The sequence below is a fragment of the Perca flavescens genome, chromosome 3 (assembly GCF_004354835.1).
Source record: "Perca flavescens isolate YP-PL-M2 chromosome 3, PFLA_1.0, whole genome shotgun sequence".
NCBI lineage: Eukaryota > Metazoa > Chordata > Actinopteri > Perciformes > Percidae > Perca > Perca flavescens.
In genome coordinates, this window is record NC_041333.1 from 41,131,574 (window position 1) to 41,153,916 (window position 22,343).

Consider the following 22,343-nt stretch of genomic DNA (forward strand, 5'->3'; position numbering starts at 1 on the left):
GCATCCCGTCCCAGAAATGCTTGTTACTAACCTAGCTCTGAGGAGATTACTCCCCAGAGTCCTTGTGTTTTTATTTTTTCTCACCCAGCGTATTTCCTTGGAGAACGTTGGCACCAAGATCCTGGTTCCAGCTGTCGCCGTGGTCCTGCTGCACTCCCTGCTGAGCACAGCGGTGCCCTGCAATGTCATGCTGCTTCCTGCTGAACCCTGCTGCTTCCTGCCACATCCATCCATGCTCTGCTGGGCCACGCTACATCCTGCAACGCCCCGCAGCGCGCTGATATGACATGAACTACTACTACTACTATTATTTGAGGTCACTGATCTTAAGCTACGCTCTGCGATTCCCTACAATGCCCAGCCGCGTCCTGCTGTGTCCTGCTGCCTCCGCCGCATCCACCCATGCTCTGCAGTGCCACTTTACATCCCGCAACGCCCTGCTGTGATGTTCATACGCACAGAGTAGTCAGGATCCGGTATTGGAGACTGCACTACTCAGTATGACACGATGTGCCCTGCTATGACATGAACTACAACAACTACCTTTGAAGTCACTGTTCCATTATCTTTATTGTGACTATTATTTGCCACTGTTCATCACACCCCCAACCGGCCCCGTCAGACACCGCCTACCAAGAGTCTGGGTCTGCCGAGGTTTCTTCCTAAAAGGGAGTTTCTCCTCGCCACTGTCGCAATAGCCACTGCTAATGCTTGCTCTTGGGGGAATTACTGGAATTGTTGGGGCTTTGTAAATTATAGAGTGTGGTCTAGACCTACTCTATCTGTAAAGTGTCTCGATAACTCTTGCTAAGATTTGATACTATAAATAAAATTGAATTTAATTAAAAAGAGCCTTTTCTTTATCCATTTCTGCTCAAGCAGCTTTGTTTCTGCTAGCCATCCACAATGTCACTGCTGCATGGCTTCCGAAAACCCCAAACTACAGAGTGCCCCAAGACCCAAATCACAGATTGTGCGTCTGTGAATCACATATAAAAAAATTACACTCTGCTCCATCAGGGGAACCCAAACTCCTTTCCATTTAAAAGATCATAATATTTTCTGGCCTTTACACTTATATGGGAAACACAGGATGTTCATAGACCACACCTGTTGACTGACATTTCTCACACAATTTTCTGTTAAACAGAGTTTTTGTTTATTCAAAATATGTCTTAAGGACAGAGTGTAAAGTGTTGTACAGATTGTAATCAGCCTTAGACGCTTAGACACCAGTACATGGAATAATCGAAAAAGTACCAAAATGAAACGTTTGGTAATTTTGTGTCAAAATTTTTATCATTCATCTGTTGCAAAAAACAACATAGCATCATCATCATGGGCCATTAAGCCATTAAAAAACCCATAACGGTTGATTTCTAACATTGACAGCTTGTGAGCTGATTTCTTGCCTTAATATTATTCAATTAAACATCCATTGTTGAAAATATGAATGTGTGACGTGTTCATCAGGAGGGGCGAGGCCTCAGCTTTGTCGCTGTGTACCTGTCTGTGTGCAGTTTTAGGCGTATAAGAATTGCTGCTGCAGTAGGTAATACGTTTAATCTCCTTTTGTCTTGTATCATGTCAACATCACTGTTTTTATGCTTCTGATTGGTTCACAGAGTGAAATGTTGAAGCATATTTGATGTCTTTCCTTGTGGTTTGTTCAGATGAACTGTTTAATTGTTTAATTTAATGAAAACTGTGTCTGAGGGTTTAGTCTGTTTCTCTAAAGCTTTGATCAAACTGATGACTCATGTTTCCTGATCAGTAGTTTTTCATCTTAACCCCACTGATGTTTTAAACAGTCTGTTTTCTTTACAGATGTGGAGAGACTCAGATTTAATGAACTATAGAACGTGTTAACATACTTTCCTTCCTTTGTTTAAATGAGCAGAAACACAAAGAAATCTGTGTTTTGTTCTGCTGAGCTGATTCTAGGTTGATGAGTTTTCATCTGTTGATTTGATACTTTTCTGTATCTTTCTACTTTTCACTCATACATCCAGCTGAAAGTTGTTATACTAAGAAATGTGCAGAGAATGAGTCACTTTAAGGTTTGAAATCAACTGGAACTGATCCTCACAAGAGTCTGAATTCATTTATAGTTCATCTGATGAAGGAAAAGCTCAATCATGTTTGTGTTTGTCAGCTGATTTTAAATGAACATTTTTAAACAAAAAATGTTCAGAAAGAATTAATAACTGAGATGACATTGTTGTCTACTAAATGTCTGTTTTTCATTTTGAACCCCACTGATGTTTTAAACATTTACAGATGTGGAGAGACTCAGATTGAATGAACTATTGAACATATTACAATAGTTTCCTTCCTTTGTTTAAATGAGCAGAAATCTTCTGTTTTGTTCTGCTGAGCTGATTCTAGTTTGATGAGTTTTCATCTGTTGACTTGATGCTTTTCTGTTTCTCACCAGAGAAACAACTGAATTTTAAATGAACATTTTTAAAGAAACAGCATCAGAAATAATGAATAACTCAGATTACATTGTTGTCTGCTGAACCACTGTGTTGCAGTGCTGATGTTCTACTTGTTCAGTCATTTCTGATTCCAGCTCTTCACTGTGATTTGCTGTTCTTCTTTTTCATGTCAATATAAACTGAAGCTGTTTGTGTCTCTGAACTGTTTACAGAATCACTATGAACTAAAGATGGACATTTTTGGTGCTGCTTCAGACATTGTATTCGGTTTTGGAACCTAAAATATGTTTGAAATTTTAAATTGTACAGTTTTAGTAGGGCTGGCTTATAATTCTCAGACTAAAGTCCATTTTTGTTTAAGTAATCTGATATCTATTACTAACATCTTGTAATAGATCTTTTAATATATGCATTTTCACCATGGAAATACAAGTAAATAATACTTTAAACTTTTGGGGGGTGTCAGTTCTTAATGTAAACATTAATCTGGTGCATTATAAAAATATCTGAGGGCTGCTTGCTTAAACAATTTACAGTTCTGTGAGAAACTCTTTTATGTCCAAAATATATTATAATTATAATTCTCCAACTAAAGTCCATCTTTGTTTAAGTGATCCAATATCTATTACTAACATCTTGAAATAGATCTTTTAATATTTGCAGAGAATCTCTTTTATGTCCAAGATAAACTGGTATTGTACCTGAAATATCAGAAATGTATCGAATCAGGAACTTGTGAATAAGAGTGAATCGATTGGGGAAATCATTGGTGCTATCCAGCCAGTTTTGTGAGTTGTGATGGAGAATAACTCTGAGGTGGTGTTTGTGCTTCAGGGTCTGAATGACTCTCTGACAAACCGTCAGATGTACTTCGCCGTCGCCCTGATGTCGTACCTCTTCACCATTTTCGTCAACCTGACGCTCATCGTCACCGTCTGCCTGGAGAGAACGCTCCATGAGCCGATCTACATCTTCCTGTGCAACCTGTGTTTTAACGGTATCTGCGGAGCGTCGAGTTTCTACCCAAAGCTGCTTCACGACCTTTTGTCAGACTCTAACGTCATCACGTATGCCGGCTGTTTGACTCAGATGTTTGTGGTTTACTATTACATTTTCTGTGAGTTCACCAGTCTGACCATCATGGCGTACGACCGCTACTTGGCCATCTGTAAGCCGCTGCAGTACCCGATGCTGATGCCGGTGCAGAGGGTGGTGCTGCTGCTGCTGCTCACCTGGTGCTTCTCACTGCTGGAGACGATTATCGGCGTCATACTGACCACCAGATTGCCGCTGTGTAGGCGCCACATCAACAGGATCTTATGCACCAACTGGGAGGTGGTGAAGCTGTCGTGCGCCAACACAACCAGTAGCAACATCTACGGCATCGTTCTAATTTTTACGCACACTTCGCAGACCGGACTCATCCTGGTGTCCTACTACCACCTGGTCCGAGCCTCGCTCAGGTTGGCGTCCAACCGCAGGAAGTTCATACAGACGTGTGTGCCCCACCTGGCTACGCTGCTTATCTTCGTCAGCTCGCAGGTGTTTGATTCCATCTACTCTCGCTATGGCGGCGGCACGCTACAGGTGCTGCAGAACCTGCTGGCCGCAGAGTTGCTGGTTGTCCCGCCCCTCATCAACCCCATCATCTATGGCATCAACCTGCATCAGATCAGGGCCAGGATCATCCTCAACTTCTCCTACAAACCAGGGAGCTAAGACCAACATTCCTGAAAAACTAAACCACGTTAACAAAAAGTACACTTAACAAAACAAAAACCACAGAGTAATAAAGTAGTGAGTTTCCACACAAAGTGGAAGGTGAGGGACATCAGGTGCATGAGCCATTGTTTAACAGTGAAATGACTTAACTGAAGTTTAACTACCAACTTACCATTCATATATAAAAGCCAAAGTAAAGTTGGACATTTATAGTTTAATACTTTGTTCTTTATGTTTAAAAGGTCTTCCTGTTGACTGGAAGTGAAGTAGCACAAAGAAACACGTTACAGTTTTATTATGTTTTATTGGTGGATCGCCAGAGAACCACATTAACTTAAAGCTGCGACAATCTAAACACAAGCAGAGGTCTCACTCTGTCCAAACTACAAAACCAGGTCATACAACACAACATGAACTGTCACATAAATATATTTTATCTCAGAGTAAAAAAATAGTTAACATCGCAGAGTTTGAAGGAGAAACTTTAACATTCAGATTAACAAAAAAAACTGCAATGACAGAAGATAAGCAGCTGATTTTCTGCTCTCTTAAGGAGACATACCACCCCCCTCCCTTTTTATATGTATTTACGGAAGTTCATTAATGACAAAATTATTGACTAACCGTTCTCAGAGTCCAAAGTGACGTCTTTGAATGTCCAATTTACCAAAAGAGATTTAGTTTACTGTGGGGACATTAGAGAAACGGGCACGTTCAATCTCAAAACTGTGCAACTGTGTGTTAATTTGTTTTGTCGTTATTAAACTTCCATGTATATATTTATTTCAAGTCTTTACAGTTCAGACAGCAATATTTGGTTTCACAAACTCAAATCAAAATAAAACTGGACACTGCAGTACTGCATCATGCTCTCTGCTTTATGAAGGACCAAAGTTCAACTAAATATTTATTACTTTTTAATGATTCAGTTTATATTTTAGTCTCAACTGAACTTTCCGGATACCACAGAGAGAAGCAGCGGCAGGAAGGGGTTGAACAGGTGTGGGAGGGGGGCGGAGCTAGACGCGGCGACGAATCAGGTTGTTCCGCTCGGGCTCCAGGAACTCGTCCAGCAAGGCGGCGGTGATCTTCCCTAACTCCTCCTCCAGACGGGACGCCTCGCTGCGACACAGAGACAGAACGATAACGTCATGTATTCTAAACAAGTTTAATGTCTGATTTTAACCCAAACTACCATCTTTTTCTAAACTTAACTTAGTAGTAGTTTTGGGGCCTTGACCCAAAAAAGCAACAAAACAAACAATCCTTAGTACAAAAAGTGACAAACGTTGAAAAAAAACGGTAAATTAACGTTGAAAAAAAAGGAATGAAATGTCTAAAAAGAAAGTGACAAAAACATCAAAAGGCCACTTAAAAAATAAGTTACTAAAAAGGATGAATACATAATTTTTTTTGCTTATAATAAATTGAAATAATCTGCCAATGGAACAAGTAAAACTTGAAATAAGATTTGATCTTCAAACAAGATGATTCATCTTTTACAAACACAGCAGCTTAAATACCTTACGAGAGGTTTAAAAATAGTTGCGTTTTCTTCTCTTCTCTTTCACTTTACAAGATATTTAAAATAGTTATTAGATATTTTGACTTCATCTTTTTTACCAGCCAAAATATTAAACTGTGTTTTATTTGTAACATGCAACAACTTTCTGGTTGATACTCTTATCTTCTTGCTTTCTTTTTCTGGCTGGCTCACCAACATTCTTCACGCACTGGCAAATTAATTAGCCTGAGGTGATTGTGTCATATACTTGGAAATGTGAATATACTTGGTAAATGCTTTGCAGTAAATGCATACATAAAAGTTTTAGTGCTGATATGTGTTTTAGCTGCTGAGTAAATAGTTATGTGTTTAATTGTCCGATTATTGGTCTGGGATTGAATACTGTTGTTAAATTGAAAAGATCTGTACAGCATCAGGGTTTCTGCAGGTTTTTACAAGTCAGATTTAGGACTTCTTAAGACCTTTTATGAAGGAAATGTAAGACCTATATCACAACCTAAAAGTACAATGAAATGCAGAGTCACAAAGGTACTTGCAAAGTAAATATATACGTATTCAGATATAATAAAACAAAATTTCAATGAGCATTAAAGCTATCTTTACATGGACGTATGAAAATGAAGACCTAGAACACAATACTTCAGCAAATTCAAGACTTTAAGGCCTAAAATTATGATTTTTAATAGCCCATGGAAACCCTGAGTATTCAGTACACAGTGTACTTCAGCTGACCTGTTCCCCGGCGCGGCGCAGTACTCGGTGTAGTATTTGATTTTGGGTTCGGTGCCGCTGGTTCTCAGCGTTGCCACGATGCCGTTCTGGAGAGTGAAGGTGATCATTTGACTGCTCCTCGTCACAGGAAGTACCTCCGCGGGAAAACACACGGGTAAGTACAGTTACTACAATTACTTTCAATACACATTGACCTGAACACCAAGACATTTAGAAGTGTTTATTTGCTCCTGTCACATAGAGCTAAACTGTCACATAGAGCTAAACAGTATCCATAAAATCCTCCATAAAGATTTAGATTATCAGCCATAAAGTCTAAACCACACGTGTCAAGCTTAAATGGGACTCATGGACTGATCTTTTGCACACTAAGAAACAGCAAAGAATGTACTTTTTAAAGAAACTGCTTGTTGTTAATCTCAATAACAAAATGCTCCAAATGTTTTATACTGCTTAAGTTGAAAGTGTTTTAACTTGCTGTATCATCTGCTGGTTTGGAAATGCCACTGAGTCACAGAAAAACAGTTACAACTGCCAGCAAGTTACTTGGGATAACAGTACTGGGCATTGAACACATTTAGAAAGACAGACTGGTGAGAAAGGCCAATAACATTGTATGTGACTTGGGGTTGGGTACCGAAACGCAGTGCCAATAGGGCACCGGTGCCGACGTAAACGCTAGTAAAGAAACCGCATAAGAACGAAAATTTCGGTGCCTCATTTCAGTGCCTTACTTTACACTACACCTGACAGCATGTAACATTAACCTACCTTTAGCTAGCAGCTGGATTAAACACGGTTAAAATGCTGACAGCTAACATTAAACAGTGTAAAGTGTGACTGTATTTCACTGTAGAGGGTTCAAACACTGGGACGTAACAGTCTGCACTGCAGGTGCGTTCACTTGAAACAGGTAGCCTTGTGGTGCATTCAAAGTTATTATGAAATAGCTTCTCATTTTGTTTTAACTTTTAGCAGATAAAGTGAAGAAGACCATAAACTGTCCCAACAGTTACTCCTTCTGTCTCCTGAGATAAACTGTTGCTTAGGCTAATGTTAAGAACAGGAGCAGAGGGGAAGGTGATACAGTGGTGTGACTGTTAATATTTATAATCTTTTTTCTAACTGTGGCTATGCTAAAGATAATGGAGAGGGGTGGCTTAATGGAGTTTTTCACTATATGATGTTTTGATGTTTAGATTTTTTCAGACGTGCTGATTGTACCTGTGAAATTTTGTTTCTCTATATTTGCAAATATAATAAATACTCAAAGACCAAACTTCTGTTTAATTCTCACAACGTCTTTATTCGTTTCATCCTGTATTCATTGATACATAAACCCTGCTGTTGACAAGAAAACTTCCACTACACTGGTCGTACCCAAGTGTACCCACCTATAGTGTTAGGTAGTGTGTGATTTATGTTCCTTATGTTATGTCTGTCGGTGTCTGATGTAGGGACTATTTGTTTGTATCATATGTCTGATGTCCTGTCATGAAGTGCCTTGCGACTGTGCCGCAAACCCACGGGGACAATAAAGTTATCTACTTCTCAAACTTAAGGCCCGAGGGCTAAATCCGGCCCCTCGCAAATTGTCATCCGGACAGCATAACAATTTAGGTTCACAATACTTCTTCTATCAGCTTCTTTCTGGGTTCAGTGGTTTCTTTTGGCAATCTTTTAAACAAAACATGCTTTTTTGTCGGTCTTTTTTTTATAGGTTTATAAAAACAGAACTATCGATGAATCAAATGGTTTTCTTACCGATCTGCAGTCGGGCTGGCTGCTGTCGTATCCCGTGGTAACGTCTCTGATGTGGACGATCAGGACGCCGCCGCACGTCTTCGGGTACGAAGCATCGCCGTCAAAGTTTCGGATCCGGCTGAAGATCTTCTGGATGGTTGGCGGGTCGTTACAGATGACGTACGACGTTTTGGACACGTGATGACCGTACCTGCAGACAGGAAGTCACGACACAAGCAAACTGTCAAAATAAGAGAGAGGAAGAAACTCTTGCATTTCACCATCAAGAAAACTTCAGAACACAGAACAGTAAATCTGTGGACAGGAAAATCTAAATAGGAATAGAGGCAAAATGGGGATTGAAAAAATATCCCCGGTGTGAAAAGACCTTAAAGCATTACAGATTATTTCTCTTCAGACACCTGCAGAGCTTGATTATAAACAATATTTATGCTTTACGTTTTGATCACTGTAGAGAGGTTGAACAGGGAGCGTGCCAATGTTCCCACAGCCTATGTTCCCACATTTCTAAGAATTTTCTTAAAATTAGGCCCTATGTTCCCACATTTACTTTTTCATAAATTTTTATCAGATTTTATCCCCCTTTCTCCCAATTTGTCAGCCAATTACACCCAACCTATTATCCAGTAACAATGGACTACAGATGGAATGTAACCCTAACCCTATTATAGGGCCTAATTTTAAGAAAAATCTTAGAAATGTGGGACCATAGGGCTGTGGGAACATAGGGCTGTGGGAACATAGGGCTGTGGGAACATAGGGCTGTGGGACCATTGGGCTGTGGGACCATTGGGCTGTGGGACCATTGGGCTGTGGGAACATAGGGCTGTGGGAACATAGGGCTGTGGGAACATAGGGCTGTGGGACCATTGGGCTGTGGGACCATTGGGCTGTGGGAACATAGGGCTGTGGGAACATAGGGCTGTGGGACCATTGGGCTGTGGGACCATTGGTCTGTGGGACCATTGAACATTAGCTGCTTATTTTCTCCTGTAGGAACTTTAGCGGCAGAGATGTTTCTAACATGAGATGATGAAGCGAACGTACGTCTGGTAGATGTTGTGCAGCTGTTGCTCCAGACTCAGCTTCTTGTTGTGGAGGTAAGCAGCCATCTCAGCCACAACCACCGCCGAACTCACACCATCTTTCTCCGGAACCATGCTGCCACACAGGAAACCTGAAGACAAAACAACAACAACAACAATGCTTTCTGTCTTATATGAAATCAAACAACTCTAACAATTGTACTTTATATGTCTTACTGGGATCATTTCATGTCTGGTCTCAACCATTACCTTCCAAATATTTGAATACATATAATATTTTGTAGCTTTTTCTTTATTTCTCGTGTGCACAACTCGTATTCTTTTGGATGTTTCATACCAAATGTTGCAAGTGCGGCCATGTTGTGTATAGTTTAGGGTCCTCGCCACCACGAGACAAATCAGCATTGAACAGATTGAACATGTAGCTGGACTTGAATGGCCTTCTTTTGACTGAAAGTGCTGCCAAACAACAACTTTTTCTGCTCACCAGTTCCATGTCCACTTTCTCACAGCCTACTGCATTGAACGCTCCACCTACGTAAACACCTTCCCGTAATCAACGGCGCCGTCATTACGGTGACCAGCGTAGTGGCCGAGTTCAAGCGTAGGGTTCAATGAACTTTTTTTTTTTTTTTTTACAGTTTGGCAGAAACCGAACCCCGTCAAAAAAAGCCCAATTTTCGGCCGAATCCGAACCCGAATCCTGGATTCGGTGCCTCCCTAATTAGGAAAGATGTCATGTCTGAGCTGAAGGTCCAAAGCTTTTCTTTTACATAAAAAGCAGTACAAAAATAAACTTGGTTACCAATCGACTCCTCAAAGGCAAAGATGACGCTGTTGCCTGTTTTGGAGAGTTCGTGTATTCTGTTCCCGATCCACTTAAACCCAGGAAGAGTTTCCTGTTGAACGCAGACAGACAGACAGGAGACCATCACCATCAACACTAGGGATGTCACGATACCAAAAATCTAGTATTCGGTACCGATACCAACAAAAGTACACAATACTCGATACTGAAGTCGATACCACGGTGTGTGTAAAAACAATATAAATAAAATATATATATATATATATATATAAAATATCAGTGTTTTCTTTTAGTTTCAACTTTCTGTTATGGTGTGGAGTGGAGGGGGCAAGGAGAGCGTGATTTACAAAAAAGTCTAGAACATTTTTAACATTAGGCGTATATGCTGCCCCCATCAGGTCCAGAAGGATTGCACTGTGGACAAATTAGTAGGCATGTTTTCAGAATTTTGGTACCGAGTTGGTACCGAAGTACCGGTTCTCGTGACATCCCTAATCAACACTTGGAGGAATATTTGCTTGGATTTAAACCCCCTGACCTCGTAGTGGAAGCCCTCGATGCGAGCGAAGGCCTGCAGGATCTTGGAGGAAACCGTGGTGGCCAACATGTAAACCTTCTGAGTGTCGGCAGGATCGGGATGAGCCTCCTTCCAATTAAAGAACATCCACCAACCCAACAGGGCCGCCAGCTCGTTACCCGTGAACACCTTCCAACCGCACCTGGAGGACAGGCAGATGCACACGTAAACTTTGGGCTTAAACTCCAACAGTTTCTAGAGCTGGGAATCGCCAATGATTTCTCACATCGATTCGATTCCGATTCACAAGGTCCTGATGCGATTACATTTTCAATTTGATATCAATTAGGTTAGGGACAACATAGTCCTAATACCTGTAGTGTGCCATCTGTACTATACGGTGTTGAGATAAACAACTGCTGTATGTATTTTGTGTAAGCATAGACCTAAGGATGTACAGATTCATGACTGTTGGTACTACAGCTACTACATTTGATCCTTGGTCTCCTTTCCGTTTTATGTCATGTGCCTTGTTGTACTGTTTTTGTCTGTCAAATGTACAAAAACTCAATAAATACATGTTTAAGAAAAAATAATAATTAGGTTACGCACGTTTCAGTCACAATACCGATAGAGAGTCTTGTGGACCCCATGGGACCTTATTTCGATAAAAATATGCCCAGTAGTGAACAGGGAGAAACAAATAATGTTTTGACCCCTTTTTAATTGAGCCATGAATTACACGTACTGTATGTTTGTCGATATAGATCACTCAAACAAAAGTCGATTTTAAAAAATGTCTGCAGAGGAGCGCTTCCAGGACTCAAAATGTTTGCTTGAGGTGCTCTTTGGATGGGACAATTACATATAGCAAAACTCAGGAAACTCCAAGGCGCTCTCTATAGAACAATCAAAAAGCCTTTATTGTTTTGGCTTGGTCATCTTAAACCTTAAAAACACTCCAACGCGTTTCGGCATACAACCAAAGAAATTCTAAACTGCTCCGATCACCCCCTCTTTGGGGAATTTAATCTGCTCCCCTCGGGTCGCCGTTTTAGGCTGCCTCTGTTCAGTGTTGAGAGTAACGGATTACAAAAGTAACGCAATTACAGGAATGTATTCCTTTTTTCTGTAAGGTAGGAATATAACGCATTACTAGTTACATTTCGGTAACATTATACACGTTATAATCTCAGTAACGCGAGTTACAACGCATTTTAACCCAACGTTTAGTGGTGTTTTGACACCGCAAAACATTTCTTCACAGGAAAAAAAAGCCATATTATTTCCTGTTGCTGTATTCGATGGTTGAGATGACTGCAGAGATAGATACATTTGCGACCTGGACATTATTTTCAGGAGTTATTACACTGCGTTGAAGTGAGCTGTCCGGTCACTGTTCCCGTAGTCAGAGCCAAAACCGGAGACGGTACGGACAACATCTGTGTCCCAACAGGTGACGGTAAGTCAGCAGTGTGTCCGAGCTGCTGACAGATTTAAACATTAATGTTTAGGCTTGCTACATGTAATATCACTGCATTTTATCAGCCGTGGAGAGGATGCCTGTAGTGGAATGGCTTTGAATGACAACCAAAAACGTTTGTCTTTTACTGTGAACATTTACTGTTCAATATGTTGCAGTTTTACACACAAGAAAGTGAACAACTTAAGCTTGATGGACATGTTACATCTAGCATCTCACGTTCATCTCAGTAAGCTAGCAAGAGTACACAACAGACAACTTCTGTGTAGGCTACTTCAAAATAAAGCACTTCCTGTGATGGTTCGCAGTAAAACTAAATTACTGTTAAATAAAGTTGTGAACCTTTTTCACATATCAGCTGTAAATACTGTAAATAATGCAAATAGTGAGTTTTAATCACACTATAATTGACCATTTCCTTTAGACTGTTTTAAACTAAACAACATGAATTTCTTATTTAAGTGCTTTAAACAAACATTTTCCAACTATGCCGTACTTCAATACAACTGTAAGGTACTTTTAATTTAGTATTTTAATTTTCTCCTACTTGCCTATTGTACGTTTTACTTATCTATTTTTACAGATTTAATTACTTTGCATATTCATATTAATTATACCAAATATTATGAATAATCTGTGATGTATCAAAGTGGATAAAGATGAGACTTTATTGATCCGGTGGTGAAATTCACAAGCTAGCTGCCAAGTCAAACTTCCGCTGTTATTTTGGTGAAAGTAACTCAAAAGTAATGCAAAAGTAGTGTAACGCATTACAATTCAGAGACAGTAATATTGTAATATAACTAATTACTCTCAAATGACAGTAACTAGTAATCTATAATGTATTACATTGTGGAAGTAACTTGCCCAACACTGCCTATGTTAACAACTAAAAGTGCCAGGGATTCTTTTATTCCTGTGGCCATTAGGAACCTGAATTCACTTGACTGACATCTCTTGAACATTTTATACAGTATGTGATTATTTATTTATTTATTCCTGTCCATGTTCATTATGACAGATTTACCTATGTACTGTCCAATTGGATTCTGTCATTGGTTTTGGGGGAAGGAGTGTCTCCATTGACGCGTGTCCTGTGTTGTGTGTACAATGTTGTTGGCATCTAGTTGTGCTTTTCTGTGTATGTGTTTTTAGACATCCTGCTGCACACTCAATTTCCTTTTCTAAGGATAAATAAAGTGGGACTTAGAAACAGGAAAAGACTTAAGACATAAGTTTTCAAACCACAAATCAGAGGCCTCCATTAGGCATGAGGTTCAGGGTTGTGTTATTATACAAAGACCACTGGATGTCCTCCTTGGCACCTAACAGATTGCCTTGTATGTAACCTTTGTGTGTAGTCATGAAAATTCTGTTCTATTAAGTGCAAAGGAGGACATCTCGTGGTCTTTGTATAATACTACAACCCTGAACCACCTCTTGCCAAATGGAGGCCTCTGATTGGTGGTTGGAAAGCTTATAAGAAAGTCTTTTCCTGTTTGAAAACTGTTGACTCCCTGAAAAATCAATTTTAATTGGAGAATAAATTATTTTTAGCCCAGCCCCAACAGTTACCCGTCAGACTTCTCTGCGACCGCCAATCGATCGGCATCAGGGTCTGTCGCCAGGACGATGCAAGCCTTTTCCCGCTCAGCCAGAAGAAGAGAGAGCTCCTTAAGAAGACAATAATGGATTAATAATGTTTTAAAAAAAGTTTAAAAAGTGCAGATTTCTGGTCGAGTATTCATTATTTCCAACCAATACTACAGCCACTGCCCTTTACATCTCTCTGGTTACAAAATCCAGTCCGGGCAGGAATAATAAAATACTGCATTGAAGAAGAAGTGGGATCCACGTCCTACCAGGACCGACTCTCCCTCCTCAGGGTTGGGGCAGCGGACGGACGAGAAGTTGGGGTCGGGGTCTTTCTGCTCGGGGACGGGGATGGGCGGGGCGAAGCCAAAGGCGTGGAAGGCCTGCTGGACGAAGGCGTGTCCGACGCCGTGGAACGATGAGTGGACAAACTTCAACGGGCAGCTTGTGTTCTGATCCCTGAGAGACACGGGACACACGTGAGACAGACGGCCTTACCTGTGGAGCCCGTTGAGCTCGTCATCACGTTACTAGTAGAGGTGTGACGAGATCTCGTCCCGCGAGATCAAAATGTGACGAGAGTTCTCGTTGAGGTAAAAAATGGTCTTGCGATATCGGTCGCAAGTGCAGAGCAGCCGCCAGTAGATGAAGTCTGACCTGGTTGGTCTTAGGATACATCTGGCTTTGAAGAGGAGTCTGGCTGGGACCTCTGAATTAGCAGAAAAAAAGCCCTGTCTGTACGCCAAAGGCCCCGTTTACACGTACGTGGTTGTTTTGAAAACCCGAGACATTTCCCTTCATTTGTGCCCTTCGTTTACACGCAAACGGAGAATTCGCCACGAGTCTTTCTAAAAACTTCGGCCAGAGTGGAGATTTTTGAGATCTTCGTTTGTATGTAAACTGAGACAAACGGAGGTTTAGGCAGCCGAGAGAGAGAGAAAAAGGAAGTGATTTGTTGCTGTTGTTGCTATTTTCTGGATTCTGATTGGCTAACGTGGGCTTGAGCTTGTCGTTACACCGCCACCCACAGGTCTCATTACACCGCCACCTACATGTTTGGCGTGCTCTTGACGGCATTAACAGCATATATACACGGGTACATGTAAACAAACACTTTTCTGAAAACTGACAGCTGTGCACTATGTTATTTTTTAAAACCGAGAGGTTGAAACGTCCGTTTATGAAAATAAAGCATAAGTTGACTCAGAGTTCAGTAGCAGAGTTTCAGTTGTACAAAGCTGCCAGTAAAACCCAGCGAACGTTAGAGTCTCTCTCTCTCTCTCTCTCTCTCACCTGTGGAAGCAGAGCGAGGTCAGCTCGTCCATGTAGCAGCTGTTGATCTGGGTCAGGGGGTCGGTCCTCAGGGAGCAGTGCTCCACCAGCTCCTCCTCCCAGCAGGAGGCGCTCCAGGGCTCCAGCTGCTCCTCGATACTCTGCAGGATCTCCTTGTCGTGAGGCGAGGAGATCTGAGCGCCGTTACACCAGTACACCTGCAGAGGGCGATACAGACAGGAGGGCTCTTATCTGCCGCCGGGAGGGATTTTTCCTGACCAGAGTTTTTTTGCAACATTTTTCCTGACCAGACTTTTTTTGCAACATTTTTCCTGACCAGAGTTTTTTTTGCAACATTTTTCCTGACCAGACTTTTTTTGCAACATTTTTCCTGACCAGACTTTTTTTTGGCAACATTTTTCCTGACCAGACTTTTTTTGCAACATTTTTCCTGACCAGAGTTTTTTTGCAACATTTTTCCTGACCAGACTTTTTTTTGCAACATTTTTCCTGACCAGACTTTTTTTTGCAACATTTTTCCTGACCAGACTTTTTTTGCAACATTTTTCCTGACCAGACTTTTTTTGCAACATTTTTCCTGACCAGACTTTTTTTTGCAACATTTCTTCCAGACCAGATATTTTTTTTGCGATATGTTTCCTGTCCAGTTTTTTGCAACATTTTTCCTGACCAGAGTTTTTTTTGCAACATTTTTCCTGACCAGACTTTTTTTGCAACATTTTTCCTGACCAGAGGTTTTTTTGCAACATTTTTCCTGACCAGAGTTTTTTTGCAACATTTTTCCTGACCAGACTTTTTTTTTTTTGCAACATTTTTCCTGACCAGACTTTTTTTACAACATTTTTCCTGACCAGACTTTTTTTGCAACATTTTTCCTGACCAGACTTTTTTTTGCAACATTTTTCCTGACCAGACTTTTTTTTGCAACATTTTTCCTGACCAGACTTTTTTTGCAACATTTTTCCTGACCAGACTTTTTTTGCAACATTTCTTCCAGACCAGATATTTTTTTTGCGATATGTTTCCCGTCCAGTTTTTTGCAACATTTTTCCTGACCAGAGTTTTTTTTGCAACATTTTTCCTGACCAGACTTTTTTTGCAACATTTTTCCTGACCAGTTTTTTTTGCAACATTTTTCCTGACCAGACTTTTTTTGCAACATTTTTCCTGACCAGAGTTTTTTTTGCAACATTTTTCCTGACCAGACTTTTTTTTGCAACATTTTTCCTGACCAGACTTTTTTTGCAACATTTTTCCTGACCAGACTTTTTTTTGCAACATTTCTTCCAGACCAGATATTTTTTTTGCGATATGTTTCCTGTCCAGTTTTTTGCAACATTTTTCCTGACCAGAGTTTTTTTTGCAACATTTCTTCCAGACCAGATATTTTTTTTGCGATATGTTTCCTGTCCAGTTTTTTGCAAAATTTTTCCTGACCAGAGTTTTTTTTGCAACATTTCTTCCAGACCAGATATTTTTTATGCGATATGTTTCCTGTCCAGTTTTTTGCAACATTTTTCCTGACCAGTTTATTTTTGCGATATTTTTCCTGTCCTGATTTGTTTTTGCAACATTTGTCCCGACCACATTTCCTGACCAGAGTTTTTTTCTTGTCTTGTCAAGATTTTTTTTGCAATAAGCCTCTTGACTGTCTGTTTTTATCTCTTCTTAAAACCCATTTCTTCTCCTTGGCCTTTGAATTTTATTGTTGTTATTGTTGTCTTAATTTGTTTTTATTTGTATTTCATGCTTATTGAGTTAGGCAAAGTATGGCTTTTATTTATTATAATTTAATATTTGATCAACATTGCATGTTTGAAAGTGCTCTATAAATAAAGTTTGACTGATTGAAGTTTGTCTGACCTTGTATCCGTTGTCTTCTTTAGGATTGTGCGAGGCGGTGATCATCACTCCAGCTGCAGCACCGAGCTTCTTCACAGCGTACGGCTGGAAACAAACAAACATTAAACTCTCAATAAATAAATACACAACTACAACACGCAGCTGACAGCTGACCGCTAAGGGACGGGTTAGCGTTTCCTCACCACGTACGGCGTCGGGACAAACGTGGAGAAGAGATGAACAGGAACGTCTCTGCTGAGCATCACCGCAGCCGCCAACTTCGCCAACCTCAAAACACACAAACAGTCATTTTAAAGGCTTTAAATCTGTGTGTGAGTGTCTCTCTGTGACTGTGTGTTTCTGTGTGTGTGTGTTCTTGTTTAACTATATTCGTGGGGTCCAAAAACCGGGAATACAGTATACTTTTGGGGTCCAGACAGCTTTGTGGGACCAATATGCTGGACCCCACAAGTTTAAAGGGCTGTTTGAGGGTTAATACTTGGTTGTAGGATTAGGGTTATAATTAGGTTCAGGTTAGGATGAGGGTAAGGGTTAAGGTTAGGCATTTAGTTGTGATGGTTAAGGTGAGGGTAAGGGTTAAGGTTAGACATTTAGTTGTGATGGTTAAGGTGAGGGTAAGGGTTAAGGTTAGACATTTAGTTGTGATGGTTAAGGTTAGGGTAAGGGTTAAGGTTAGGCATTTAGTTGTGATGGTTAAGGTTAGGGTAAGGGTTAAGGTTAGGCCTTTAGTTGTGATGGTTAAGGTTAGGGTAAGGGTTAAGGTTAGACATTTAGTTGTGATGGTTAAGGTTAGGGTAAGGGTTAAGGTTAGGCATTTAGTTGTGATGGTTAAGGTTAGGGTAAGGGTTAAGGTTAGGCATTTAGTTGTGATGGTTAAGGTTAGGGTAAGGGTTAAGGTTAGGCATTTAGTTGTGATGGTTAAGGTTAGGGTAAGGGGCTAGGGAATGCATTATGTCAATGACGGGTCCCCACAAAGATAGTGCCACAAACTTGCGTGTGTGTGTGTGTGTGTGTTACCTCTGACTGCTGCAGCCGCTCTCTTCCTGTCCTCTGGTGTCAAAACCAACAACCACTCCTCTGCTGCTGAAGTCTGGGAAATACCTGCTCAGGTACGAATATAACCCCTGCAGACACACAGAGAACCGGCTTAAATCACAGCTTCTAGCACCAGAAGATATCACAGTGAGTCTTTGGACAACGTTATATTTGCTGATATATTAAAGTCTGCCACGATTCCATTTTGATTTTGTCTGTGTGTGTGTGTGTGTATGTGTGTCTGAGTGTGTGTGTGTGTGTGTGTATGTGTGTGTGTGTGTGTATGAACTTCTGTCTCTGAAGTGGTTTTTAGCCAGTCTGAGGTCTGACCTGTGTTGATTGGATGACGGTGAGGTCGTTGATCCGGTTGAATCCAGCTCCCATCGGCGCCCTGAGTCCCGCCGTGCCGAAGCTCATCCTGCTGCAGAGTCTTGTCCTCAAATCCTCCCTCCGTCCCGCCGCCACCAGAGCCTCCACCTGCGCCCGAGTCCGCCGGTTCTACACCACAGAAGAAGAACTCCCTCAGGGCTCCAAACCAACTTTTTTCACTAGGAGCCCAGTGGCCCCCAACTGAAGATGTAGGGGCACACACCGTAAATCACCACGCTAACCAAATATTCACATTTCTACTAATGTCCACTGGATTACTAATAAACACTCTGATAACAGAAGTTACAATGTGCTGTTTCAAATTCAGAGTCACCTTTGAAGATTCATCGCTGTCATGACAATAAACTAAATATTTAAAAAAATATACCAGCTCTAGTCTACAATTACAATAAATTCAACTTAAAATTAAATGTGTATTGTTTAGGCTACTACCCTTAGGGTTGGGAACCTTTCGCATCGAACCAATATCTTTTTTGCGATATTTTTCCTGTCCAGAGTTTTTTTGCGACATTTTTCCTGGCCAGAGTTTTTTTGCGACATTTTTCCTTTCCACCACGGAAACACCGATTATTCACCGCCATTAAAAGGTTTAGGTGCCGTTTGAATGAAACTAAAATCACTTTTCTCAGATCTACTGATTGTGTGTGTGTGTGTGTGTGTGTGTCTGTTTGTTTGGCAGGGATGCGGGGGGTCTTAATCCCATAGAAATACCTCCACTAGAATAGAGTGGCGCTGTGTGTGCGTCTCAGACTGTGCGTGCGTGTGCGCGTGTGATTGTAGTTGGACTTCTTCAGCTTTAAGTTTTGTCTCTCTCCCTCTCTGTCTGTCTGTCTGTCCGTCTCTCTCTCCCTCCCTCTCCCCCCGTCTCTCTCTCTCTCTCTGTATGTCTCTCTCCCTCTCTGTCTCTCTCTGTCTGTCTGTCTGTCTCTGTCTTGCTGTCTGTCTGTCTCTCTCCCTCCCTGTATGTCTCTCTCTCTCCCTCTCAGTCTCTCTGTCTGTCTGTCTCTCTCTCTGTCTCTCTCCCTCTCACCCCGTCTCTCTCTCTCTCTGTATGTCTCTCTCCCTCTCCGTCTCTCTGTCTGTCTGTCTGTCTGTCTGTCTGTCTCTCTCTCTCTCTCTCTCTCCCCTCCCTCCCTCTCTGTCTGTATGTCTCTCTCTGTCTCTCTCTCTCCCTCTCAGTCTCTCTGTCTGTCTGTCTGTCTCTCTCTCTCTCAGTCTCTCTCTCTGTCTGTCTGTCTGTCTCTCTCTCTCCCTCCCTCTCTGTATGTCTCTTTCTCTGTCTCTCTCTCTCCCTCTCAGTCTGTCTATCTCTCTCTCTCTCAGTCTCTCTCTCTGTCTGTCTGTCTCTCTCTCTCTCTCCAGGGATATTTTCCAGGCTGTTGACATTTACAGAGGTCAGAAACATTCATGACCTTTAAAAACTACACAGCAGTGTGCATGCCTCTTTTTTTTAATGCAGAGTTTAGATTACTTCCTTACTAGTCTCGCATTACCAGACCTTCCTCCACAGCTACACCACAGCTGCATTCTGGGATAGGGGAAACAAACGCTCTGGGTTGTTTGCATTTCTTTAAAACAATCACAATGGTCTAAGCTCCAGACTACTACCTTATGAAGGGACATTCTGTATAACAGAAAACTTAAATTTAGAATAACATGAATTAAGTGGTTTATTATGAGAAACAAACAGACATTTATCTCTTTTACATTCCACATACAAATTAATGTGTATTTCCATTTATACACAGTATGTGTATGAATATATAATCGTATTTAATACAGTATGTCTTTACTGTCGTTTCTTATCTTTATACTATAAAAAGGTTATCTTTTAATGTGCAAATATTGTTCCACATTAGTCTGAACAATGAAGTCATCTGAAAGATGAATGGAGTCTGGTTGAGTGATGGATGAGGATGGTATCCGTGTATACACAGGATTGAAACAGGAGTCCACTAACTGCTGCGGCCTGTTTTGGCTATTTGATACCTGTAAAAACAGCTGAGTCATGCTATCTGTAAAATAGCTGAGTCATGCTGCAGTTTAATCGCCTGATAGCCCACATAAATAATCTTCATCACGACCCAGACAGCCGCCGGTGATTCGCACTGCGGCCGACACACACACACAAACACACACTTGCTGCTGTGTCGACTTTCAGAACTCCCATTTAAAAATCTGGCAATTTTAGATTTTCTTGTATAAGATCAACATCAGTTAGCATAAGAAGCAGGATTTGTCAAGTGTTCTGATGTGGTTGGTTCTAGTAAACAAATCGGCGTATCGAGTTACAACCCAGAAGCTTGTATTTAAAATCTATTTGATCTTTTATAGCCGCTGCGCCAGCTATTCCTACACGCCATCAACGCAGCGCAACGCAGCGGAACTCAGCGGAGAGCTTCGTACAACAGCCCACAAAGTTTCTGTTAAATGAAATAAAGTGCAAATGTATGACAAAATGTGCATGCCGATATTAGCAGACGATCGTAATCATCCATAAAATACAGTATGTTGAACCAGTAATATAACATTAGTTTGCTAACATGCAATGTCATTTTAAAATGCCCGTTTTTTTTAGGGAAGTTTGGTGACGTTCCCTCCACACAGTATAATTCAGTTTAGGCACGTACAGCAGCACAGACTTCAGTACCCAGCTACTTAACCTCACGCTCCGACAGACACTCACCTTGTCCCAGGTCAACCATTGGTCCACCGCTTTGTCCAGCTGCGGGTCGCCGGTACTCTGGCACCTTAAGTTGGCGTTCAAATCCCCGTTCACTCCGTTATTGTCTCCCATGCTCACTGACAGAGGCAGACTAGCTAACATGCTAGCTAATTTTAGCAACACGCTAAATTTACACCACGGGAGATGGAGACGGATTGCAGCTAAATGCTAACGTAGACTATTATATCCCTCGGTAAAGCAAGACATAACGGAAATATTAACTTCATAAACACCGCTGTCAAGTCCTAGGGCGAAACTGCGTTTCCTAGGACGGCGAAGGAATGTCCCTCTGTCCGCTGCCTCTGATTGGCTACCCCACGTATTCTAACTCTATGTCCCGCCCTCCGCTTCCTCCGATTGGCTACCCCACGTATTCTTACCCTATGTCCCGCCCTCCGCTGCCTCTGATTTGCTACCCCACGTATTCTGACTCTAACCCAGCCAATCACACTCATCATGCCATAACGTTGCCTTTAAAATTTCATTCATTCATTAAAATGTCATGTAAACCATGATAACACAGATAAAAAAAGACAATAACACTTTATAAACTTTCTTAATTGATAAATAAAATAGATGAATAAATTATAATACAGAAACAAAAGAAAATACAATTATGTAAAGCAAGCAAGTCTTTTAAAAAAGGTGGGAAAAAAAGACTTGAGACTTAATGTTTCAGGCCACAAAAAACAATGAAACCTTCATTAATTTATGTTTTTGTCCACCACTGTAATGTATAAACACAAGATCTGACATATATATGACACCATTAGTGTATTTAACCCTTTCAATGATGATTAAATTAGTTTTAATGGAAATATAATTAAAGGGAAATCAGTGGATTATAATGTTAATAGTAATGGTCCGTGTCCAATGTCGAAATAAGCTACATACATTTTTTTAAAGCAACAAAAGTCGGAAAAAAGTTAATGTTTCTTCAAAAGTAAAGTGACAAACACGTCGGAAAAAAACATAAACATGACTCCAACATATTATTAGCATAAATCAGCATATTTGTGATTTGTTTTTAACTCGTGTTGTCTTCCTGACGGCCACGCAACTTTTAGTTTTTCTGGGTCCAAATTAAAAAGAAACATTTTGGTCATCTTTTTCTCACATTTTTGAAGCTTTTACGACGTTTTTTTTTTTTTTTTTTGTCACTTGTTGCGATGTTTTTGTCGACTGGTTTTTCTGCACTTTATTTGACGTTTTCTTTGTCTTTTTCCCCCCCATGCTTTTGAAGCTTTTTCCGACACTATTATCAACATTCGTCAGAAAGTGGGGGATCAGGTGTGAATCAGATAAGAGACTCATGCAATGAAGAAATGCTTTGCACTAATACACTGTTTGTTTTTTTGCTATTAGGGACAATTCATAATGTGATATGTTATCAGGTAACAAATTTG

General features: G+C 40.8%; 2 protein-coding genes across 2 annotated transcripts; one reads left to right on the forward strand and one right to left on the reverse strand.

The window, feature by feature from the left end:
* Nucleotides 1-3,239: 3,239 nt before the first annotated feature.
* Nucleotides 3,240-4,160, forward strand: LOC114553011 (putative gustatory receptor clone PTE03). Its single transcript, XM_028574102.1, has one exon. The coding sequence runs from the start codon at nucleotides 3,240-3,242 to the stop codon at nucleotides 4,158-4,160; it is 921 nt and encodes a 306-aa protein (XP_028429903.1).
* Nucleotides 4,161-4,733: 573 nt separating this feature from the next.
* pgm2l1 (phosphoglucomutase 2-like 1) lies at nucleotides 4,734-21,238 on the reverse strand. The gene is made up of 14 exons (XM_028573009.1): nucleotides 20,899-21,238; nucleotides 18,153-18,320; nucleotides 17,805-17,911; nucleotides 16,970-17,054; nucleotides 16,788-16,871; nucleotides 14,925-15,121; nucleotides 13,901-14,090; nucleotides 13,614-13,711; nucleotides 10,577-10,757; nucleotides 10,036-10,129; nucleotides 9,232-9,361; nucleotides 8,185-8,374; nucleotides 6,421-6,554; nucleotides 4,734-5,285 (listed from the first exon to the last, which is right to left on the reverse strand). Exons 1-14 carry the CDS (start codon nucleotides 21,037-21,039, stop codon nucleotides 5,183-5,185), a joined length of 1,902 nt encoding a protein of 633 aa, XP_028428810.1. The 5' UTR covers nucleotides 21,040-21,238; the 3' UTR covers nucleotides 4,734-5,182.
* Between the last annotated feature and the right edge of the window lie 1,105 nt (nucleotides 21,239-22,343).

Coding starts and splice junctions, on each gene's coding strand:
- LOC114553011 (XM_028574102.1), top strand. CDS start 3,240: ATGGAGAATAACTCTGAGGTGGTGTTTGTGCTTCAGGGTCTGAATGAC.
- pgm2l1 (XM_028573009.1), bottom strand. CDS start 21,039: ATGTTAGCTAGTCTGCCTCTGTCAGTGAGCATGGGAGACAATAACGGA. Junction 10,130..10,576: donor TCGAGGGCTTCCACTACGAG/GTCAGGGGGTTT, acceptor TGCGTTCAACAG/GAAACTCTTCCTGGGTTTAA. Junction 8,375..9,231: donor CTGCACAACATCTACCAGAC/GTACGTTCGCTT, acceptor TCCTGTCTGCAG/GTACGGTCATCACGTGTCCA.